Here is an 8,815-nt window from a genome sequence, read left to right as displayed (position 1 = left end):
AATTCCTATTTCAGATTTATCATTTACTTGGTAATTCAAGTTGTTACGATGCTATTGCACTTCGCTAATCACTTTTTGCGCTTAATTAATACTATATGAGTATTTAAAGCTCTAAGCGTCTTCTTAGTGACACTGTTCGCTTAATACGTACACACACATATATATGTATATAGATTTTTTTTTTTTGTTTTTTTTTTAATTAAAGTCTGACCAGATTCGATCGACTTCTACTAGTACGTTTTATGAACAATAATTATATGAAAGGTATTTTGATAAATGATAATTTCACGCAAAGCAATTTTGCTTTGTATTTTTTACGCTCAATTTTTATACGAATGACAAAAATGCATATTGCAAACATTTAATTTTCACAGTTATTTTCATTTCTATGTTTTTTCTTTTTTCTTTTTTTACAAATACTTAAAATGCATTCGTTCATTTTGTATTTCGAATGATATGATATTCGTATGATCAACTATACAGTTGATTAAAGAGATGCTCATACTTTTACTTATATAAAAATTCGGTATTTTTAAATCATTAAAAGACATTGATAATGATAATTACAAACAGAATTATAATTATTTTATTTTTACCCACTCGTTAATGCAATACGTAACTTATAAATAGATTGCAAATATTCAGATTCCATAAAAGTCTTTTTTCATTAATTTTATTATTTATTAATTCAACTCATCGCATAATGTACGAACGAAAACAAATATAAATAAATCAATTACCATTAGTGTAAAAATTAAACCCGAATAAAAGAAGATATTTTTAAATATACATCATTTTTCTTAATTTTAAATGTTTATTGATAACAATAACTAGTTGTTAGCTTGTTAAAATTATTTCACACTTACACCTATATAATATCAATAAATTTTTTTTACATGATAAGCTTTAATAAACTTGATTATCACATATTCTTATGATGTATTTAATGAAACATTATGATTATTATCCCTCTTACCCATCGGGCAATTATATTTGTCACATTTAATATCATCTTGTATATACATATATATCAATTTATTTATTAATATATCAATATTACGCTAATGATGCTGCAATTAATTTTATCAGCTAGACTATTCATTTACTCTATTTAAACTTTTTTTGTCGAGCTATTGAATATCTAATAGCATAAATTAGATTTATCAATAAACAATGCTGATTTATTCGTCAGACATCATAATATGCGCCAATTTAAAAATAATCGTTCTCTATATAAGCTTATAAAAACTTATAAAAGCATTGAGAATTTCATTATCAAATATAAAATGTATTGAAAAGCAAATGCACAAAGATATTTAAAAACATTAAATACCTTACACTATTAATAATATTATTTTTTTTTTAATTATAGCTTTCGATTTATATAAGCATTATTAATTGGTAAAAGTGAACAAATGAAGCGAAACATTCGATATAAATGTTCAAATAATCTGTCGGAATCGGAAGTTTAAATTATTATATTATTATTACGTTACTTTTCATGATCATCATTTGTTGATTATGTAATCCATATAAAACCGTTATTGTTTGATTCGATGAAAAATAAATTGGCCAACATTTGAAGTAAATGAATGGATTAAAAACTGCTAAATTAATCGAACTACTTAAACTGCGAAGATGAATGATATATTTTTATCAAGAATTTTATATAAATGATCATTTTAAACGGCATATAATAAAATACAAATAAATAATACAAAAACTTATTTCATCTTACATTTAATCAACAATCTTTATATTATAAAATTATACGTTTAATTGTATTTTTCTACATTACAGTTTGATTACACGAATTTATTAATTAATGTAGATTCTTAAAATTATTTTCCAATTTCTTAGTATGAACTTTACATTTATTTTCTTGATGTTGAATAAACCAGTAGTAGTTTATAATTATTTCTATTTATTTATATATTCATTTAATTGTTAACCTTATAAAACAATTAGTGATTACAATTCTTCACATACGATGTTATTATGTACTTATCTTTAATAATGAGATACGCTTAACTCATTGTTTTCTTTTAATGATCTGCAACGTTCATAAGTTAATGATATATCACATTCCGTTTGATAATGGCGTACTTTACCCTTACGAGTGTAAAAAAAAAAAAAAAAACAAAAAAAAAATGAAAAAGCTAAGTAATCAAGAAATTTTATTCTTTAATTTATAATTATTTTATTCCAGAAATATACACGTATGAATATTATTTGATTTAGAAATAGTAAAATTAAATAAGAGAACGACGAGGCCCCTATCAGGCCCATAGTTTATAATTAATATTCATAATTGTATGTTTTTAATAATTTAAAATTTAAATCTTCTAACCAAATACAAGTCTTTATTAAACAATGAACATGTACTTTCTAATTTTCAATTGTGGCGTGCATTAGAAGTGAAACTGCTTCGTTCTTTATTTTATTTTACCCGCATTGCTACTAATTTTGTTTATACATTTATGGTTAACAAGCAATAAACGGAAATTTAATTATTAAATATTCATTGAAAATATTAATAATTTTAAGCTTCGTTAAAATTATTTCTTATTAATAAATAATCATTATTCCTTCCAAAGTATGATATTAATTTTTATTCAACATTAATAAATATTGTTTCATGAAGATATAAATGTATTTTGAATAATTTCACACATATATTAATAAAAAAATTGTTATATATAGAATATAACTATATTTTTATATATCAATTTTATATATTATTTGTTAAAATTTTCTCGATTAATTAAACATTTAAAAGCTACTTTATATTTATCATTTTTTCATTTTATTAAAAAAATTAAGAAATATATATTCGAGTTACTACTTAGTTAATTCACAGCATATCATAAGATTTAATGCGAAATGCAAAATCAAAATATTAAACTTAAGGAAAAAATGGTAACGAACCAATTAAAACTACATTAATAATGTAGAAAAATTACTCTAACGACATATTATCTATAGTTAATTATATTATTATGAAGATAAGCATTAATAAAAATTATTTTAGAAAGTGCATCAGTAGAAAGCTCATCGAACATAAAGATTTATTCGACTTCCTGGAATATTTGCAGCTTACTTCAATAATCATGATTATAAATGTAGTAATTTGCGATTAGTAGAATCATATTATATTAATAAATGTATGAAATTTATGAAAAGAGAGCTTTAAATAAGTATTAGTCATTTATTGTAGAAAAATGAAAAAAGATTTTTGGTAACTTTTTAGAATTTTATATAAATGTTAGGCTGGTATAAATGAAATTACTGATTACATTTAATATTATACTATTTTTAATTACACTATATAGACAATAAAAAATATGAATAAATTATTATAATTATTCGGATAAAAGGAAATGATGAGAATTTATGAAATAAGGATACGATAAGCATAAATAAGACATTGTTAAGCCTATGATATTTTCTGCTTACAATGCTTGAAGGAAAATTAAAACAAGAATAAATAATCGAATCAATAATAAAGTATGAAATAATTATATTAATAATTAAAGGAGGAATAGAATTCTAAAGTTCAAATTCTATTTTTAAGAACCGTATATGTATAGAATCTTGCCTTTAATTGATTCAAAAGGGGCAGAGCTTCGCAATTTAATCGGATAGTAAATAAATTATGCATATTAATGCGCGTACGCTAGCCTAGCATAATCGTTGATAATTAGCATAAACAAATTATACTTGAACAGGCCATGCTTTTATTATAATTCTAATAGAAGAAAATAAACAGACCACTAATGATTTAGAATTAAAAAGACGTTTATTGAAAAAATTTTTATTAAACATAATAAATCTTGTCTTTATTGCGAAAAATTCAATAAATAATTATAAAATTATAGTCAAATAACTACCCAATATCTAATAGTTACATAAAATAATAATTTTACAAGACGATAATTAGTGTAATAAATGTGTTTAAAAAAAAAAGAAAAAGGTATTCGATAAAGACATTATTTTTATAACAATATTTACGTTAGGTTTTCATTAATTGTCAATCATTTTAAATATAATCGATCGATAATTCCTTAACAAAAGTCAAATATCTAAGTTTAATGCACTATTGATGCATTAGCGTCAATTAAATAGAACACAAAAGCTTTATTACACGATTGAATTCAAAATCGCCAAGAGAAATTCTCTTAATCGTATTTCTAGTGGATTTATAGTGGTTAAATCGCTGAGTTTTTCCTATTTCTATCATCTAGTAATTTAATAGAAATTAATTTAAAAGAAGAGTCTTCGACACACGGAACATCACAAAATCGCAGGTTATTAAGACAAAGACAAAAAAAAACAAAAAAAAAAAAAAAATCCACCAAGCAAGAGTTATTTATATATTTATATAAATTCATTTATTACTAGATATAAAATAATTTACGTTACAAAAGAATTTCATTATTAAATATTTAGATGTGCATAAAGTTAAAGCTGCGCGCTCGGTCGCTCCTTTTCGTGCTAAACTCGTCATTTTCATTCGTGAATTCGGAGTTCTTATGGGGCTGAGACTTGAAAAAATCAGTGGTCGTATGGTGTTCGTTGACGAAGTAGTTGGTGTGCGATTCGTCATGATAATCGCTGAACTCGTAATCCTTTTTGTGATAGATGAACGTATCCTTCACGTAAATATTGCCAAGTTGGAAGAAGAATGGGCTCACGGGTCTGTCAAGCGGGAATCCCAGATTGTTGCTATATAATACTCGTTTGCCGAAAACTGGCAGTTCGTAGGTTATGGTGCTTTCGCACGGTCCAATGTAGAAGAAGAACTTGAATTTCTTGCCGTCGGGAGATCCTTTGGGTAAGTAAAGGTTGTGGGGGAAGCTGATTTCGTGCTGAGGTAGCTCGAACGACTCTTTGTCTTCGATAGCCTGATTAAGCTTTTTGTAGAATTGATCGAACGAGTAATGTGATTTATTATGTTGAATTGCTTCATTACTGTATCGTTCTATGCTATTTGTCCCTTCCTTTACTGCAAATGAAGCATTTCATTTAGAAGAATTTAATGTACGGATTTGGTTGTAATTTATCTTAATGTCGTTTGTAAATTATAGCTTAAGAGTACGGCCGATAAGAATTTGAAATTTATTCTACAAAACATGATATACGAGGGCAGGATTATACGACGTCGGTAATATTGCATTTAATCATTAATAGTAAAAAAATGTATTACTTCAGAGTATAGAGCATTTGCATAAACTTTTAATCAAAGATTTCCATTGTATTGTACTATTTTTTTTTTTTTTTTTTTTTTTTTTTTTTTTTTTTGCTATTGGACTTTATATTGCTTGATAAAGATGTATTTCATAGCGTAATCTATCTTAACAAAGTGGGAATAAAATTTGCAAATTAATGAAGCATAAATAGAAAAGCTACTCACAGTGCACTTCAAATTCATCGACCATGAAGAATTTGCTGTTAAAGTGAAGGAAATGTGAATAGTCATCGTATTGTTCTTCGTAGGAAGCTGGCCCAAGGAAAATGCGAATGACAGCCTTTGTCATTTTGTCAGAGTTGATGGTGAATTTGTAAGAGAATGGCTTGTAATTCAACTGATATTGATGGGCTTTGATAACGAAGGATTGTCCATTTTTCCACGATCCAACATTAACGGCATTGTTGATGAAGTAATGTTTATTCTCGAAGAACGTTATCAATTTACCGATATCCACATTTTCAAACTTCACGCCACTGAATTCCACTTCGTGCTTGGGATAGTGGCCTAATAAGGACTTGTGCCTAAAAGTGACGATTAATCGTACGCCTGAGATTTATTGACAATTCCTAATGACATTATAAGCAATTGCTTTACCTGTAGTAGAATTCAACGATTTTGTAGTATATTCTGTAGAATGCAGGATCTTTCATGCTGGTAGCGAAGTATTGAAGGGCACTGGGGACATTGTAGTTCTTATAGCGATGATCGTAGTGAGCCCCAAAGACATTACGAGCAAGTGCGTCGAAGGAACCATAGTACTTGAGATTGAAGGAGTCGTAGTTACCTTCAATGATGTTACCAAGGTAGTTAAGACCTTCGGGTGTGTCGAAGCTGACCTGTTTGCCACTTTCATCATAAAAGTATCCAGAGTCAATGGCCTCCATAATACGGATTTCGAGTTTCTTCAAGTACTGCAGAGGTGTATAGCAATACACAAGTATATTAGCTGTTACAATGAGATTTCACGATAAATGCAAACGAATAAATTGTACCTCGAAGTATTTGAGCTTATGGGCCGGCACGACGTTCCACCAGTCACGTCTTGGCATGGGAACACCGTTTGGAAAAACGAAGCTGTCATAGAACGGTGGTAGGATGAACTTGTCCAAGTTGAAATATTCTACATCGGTGAATCCATTGGAGTATCTCTCAAGGAAGTATCTGGCCATGAGTTGTTGATGAATGAAAAAGTATATTTTACCACGGAACATTTTCGACGTATTGTAATGGTTGGTGCTTATAAAGAAGGGGAAGGCCATACGGAAGTAATAGTAGTAATTGTTTAGCTTAATGTCATTTGTGAAATAAGCTAATGGATGTTCGCTCTTGTAAGCCCAGTTCGGGTAGGAGTTTGAGAAGTTGGAATACAGATGATAAGTTTCAACGGTACTGTCAGTATCGACTTTTTTGTCACTGAATCCTGATGCCCCGTGAGTCATTGCGATTTGTTGAGCATTGTAGATGATCTATTTATGAAATGATGTTTAGTTTAGTGATTACCAGGCTTGTGAAATCAGCAAGTTTCTCGGTAAAGTGGTTTTGTAATTGAACATTAGTAAGAAAATTTTTATGTGCCACGAACACGCAAATAGATTTTTGATAATTTAAGCAAATGTTTTTTGTAGCCGTTAAATCGTCGACCATAGACTCTTTATTTAATTTATAGTACTAAGTGCTCCATTGATTATACGTTAAAAACATGAATTTACCTTTAAATAAAACACTTTCTCGATCAACAATACATTTTCTTTTATACGGTTAACGTTTTTCGTTTCTTTATTCTTTTTGTAACGTACCTATAATGCAATCTTAGCAAGGTCGTTTAACTACATAAATTCATTTTGTTTATGTAAATAAAATTGTTTAATAGATAAAGAAATTTAAAGCAAGTAAAGCAACAAAATTACCTATCATCGTACAGAGCACGAAATAAGAGTGTCACGACTAGATTGCAACGCATTACAATAGGGTAATAGAACAAATAGATAAAAAGAAAAAAAGAAAAAAAAAAAAAAGAAGAATGTTTTTGTCCCTTATCGTAGGTGGCGAAGGATATCGAAGGTAAGAATACAAGTCGACCATTACCTTGGAGTCGAAGAAAGCATTGGGGCAGATTTCTGAGATGTATGGGAAACTTATGAACTTGCAGTCGTCGCGAGAGGAGATAGCGGAGATTAATGCAGTGGTGAAAAGGGCCGGATTCATGTGTATTCGGGCCCAGGCTGCAGTCTTGTAGAAAGTGCTGAAGTCCTTTGCCGCGTAGAAGAGCCGATACAACGACACCAATTCATCGCGATGTTCTTGGTTGTAATACGTGAACAGGGCATCCTTATGTAGGAAGCCAGCCTTGTAGCGGCACATGAATTCCTCAACCACTTCCTGAAAAGTAAAAGTAATTAGGAGATTCGTAGTACGAGGTCACGTAAGCTGCTTCAACGCATTAGATAAAACAAGAACAAAAAAAAAAAAAAAAAAAAAAAAAAAAAAAAAAAAAAAAAAAAAAAAAAAAAAAAAACGAATCAATCGTTTTAATTGTTACCTACCTATTGTTGCTCATTATAATATACGCGTACGTAAGAACCAGGATGAAGCGATGATATTAAGGTGTTAAACATCAGGGTGTCGGAGGGATTGGGCGGGGCTCAACCCAGTCGCATTATTATTGAGTTTTGAGAGATGAGCGGAAATACAGGAGAAGAGGGCAAAGGGATTCTTACTCGGTTCGTGTAGTAGGCGATGTGGCTGAAGATGTCATAATTGTGTCCTGCAGCAAAATACTCGGTATCGGTGAATGGCTGGCTCACGTATAAAAATAGATCATAGATCTTTTTCTGATTGATAAGCAGATCACCGTCCGCGTTCGACGACTTGTAGGTGTACCTGCTGGCATTGACCGTTGACAGGCTCACCGCCACCACGGCGAACAGGAGACACTTTTTCAGCATCTCTCTCATCTTCTCCCTCTCTCTTTCTCTTTATCTATCTATCTCTATCTCTATATATATATATATCTCTCTCTCTCTCTCTCTCTCTCTCCTTCTCTTTCGCGCGGGCTCTTCTCCTCTAGTTATTTCACTGCCAAAACTGGCATGTCAATGTAATGGACCATATGATCGGTGTGCTTATATACTCTTACATCCGACGATAACTTGTCAATCTTCTGACGTTTGACCCGAACTTAAGGTGATAGCGAGATAAGGAATAAAATGAAAAGTGAAGTTTAAATTTTTAAACTTGAATGTCGTTTTTTCGTTATTCACTAATTGTACATTGCCACATTCTAGCTTTACGCAATACATTGGCATCAGTCCGATACCATTTTATTTATCACCTTTGTACTTGATATTGGAAGGCGTAGGATAAGGCGTAGGATGGTTACCTAAGTGAAAATGCTTTGCGACTGCGATTCGCAATCACTTTTGGTAATTGTGCGACTTTGTGATTTTGCATTCTTACACTTCCGATAAATTTTAGTCTGTCCCACCCCTAACATGAAAAGAAAACATTGTCATTCATTCATTTAACAATGATTAGCAAATTCCAAGAACATTGATTATGGAAGAA

At 29.9% G+C, this 8,815-nt stretch overlaps 1 protein-coding gene across 1 annotated transcript; it reads right to left on the bottom strand.

Annotated features, from left to right (window-relative positions):
* Positions 1–4,422: 4,422 nt before the first annotated feature.
* LOC105368865 (arylphorin subunit alpha-like) lies at positions 4,423–8,226 on the bottom strand. The gene is made up of 6 exons (XM_011508002.1): positions 7,969–8,226; positions 7,337–7,630; positions 6,244–6,717; positions 5,846–6,162; positions 5,414–5,772; positions 4,423–5,005 (listed from the first exon to the last, which is right to left on the bottom strand). The coding sequence occupies exons 1-6, from the start codon at positions 8,203–8,205 to the stop codon at positions 4,446–4,448; spliced, it is 2,241 nt and encodes a 746-aa protein (XP_011506304.1). The 5' UTR covers positions 8,206–8,226; the 3' UTR covers positions 4,423–4,445.
* Between the last annotated feature and the right edge of the window lie 589 nt (positions 8,227–8,815).

Source organism: Ceratosolen solmsi, unplaced genomic scaffold (assembly GCF_000503995.2).
Source record: "Ceratosolen solmsi marchali unplaced genomic scaffold, CerSol_1.0 scaffold1, whole genome shotgun sequence".
In the NCBI taxonomy this organism is placed as follows: domain Eukaryota; kingdom Metazoa; phylum Arthropoda; class Insecta; order Hymenoptera; family Agaonidae; genus Ceratosolen; species Ceratosolen solmsi.
This window is presented reverse-complemented; position numbering and strand designations above follow the sequence as displayed.

Coding starts and splice junctions, on each gene's coding strand:
- LOC105368865 (XM_011508002.1), bottom strand. CDS start 8,205: ATGAGAGAGATGCTGAAAAAGTGTCTCCTGTTCGCCGTGGTGGCGGTG. Junction 7,631..7,968: donor TCGCCTACTACACGAACCGA/GTAAGAATCCCT, acceptor TTTACTTTTCAG/GAAGTGGTTGAGGAATTCAT. Junction 5,006..5,413: donor CGATGAATTTGAAGTGCACT/GTGAGTAGCTTT, acceptor CTTCATTTGCAG/TAAAGGAAGGGACAAATAGC.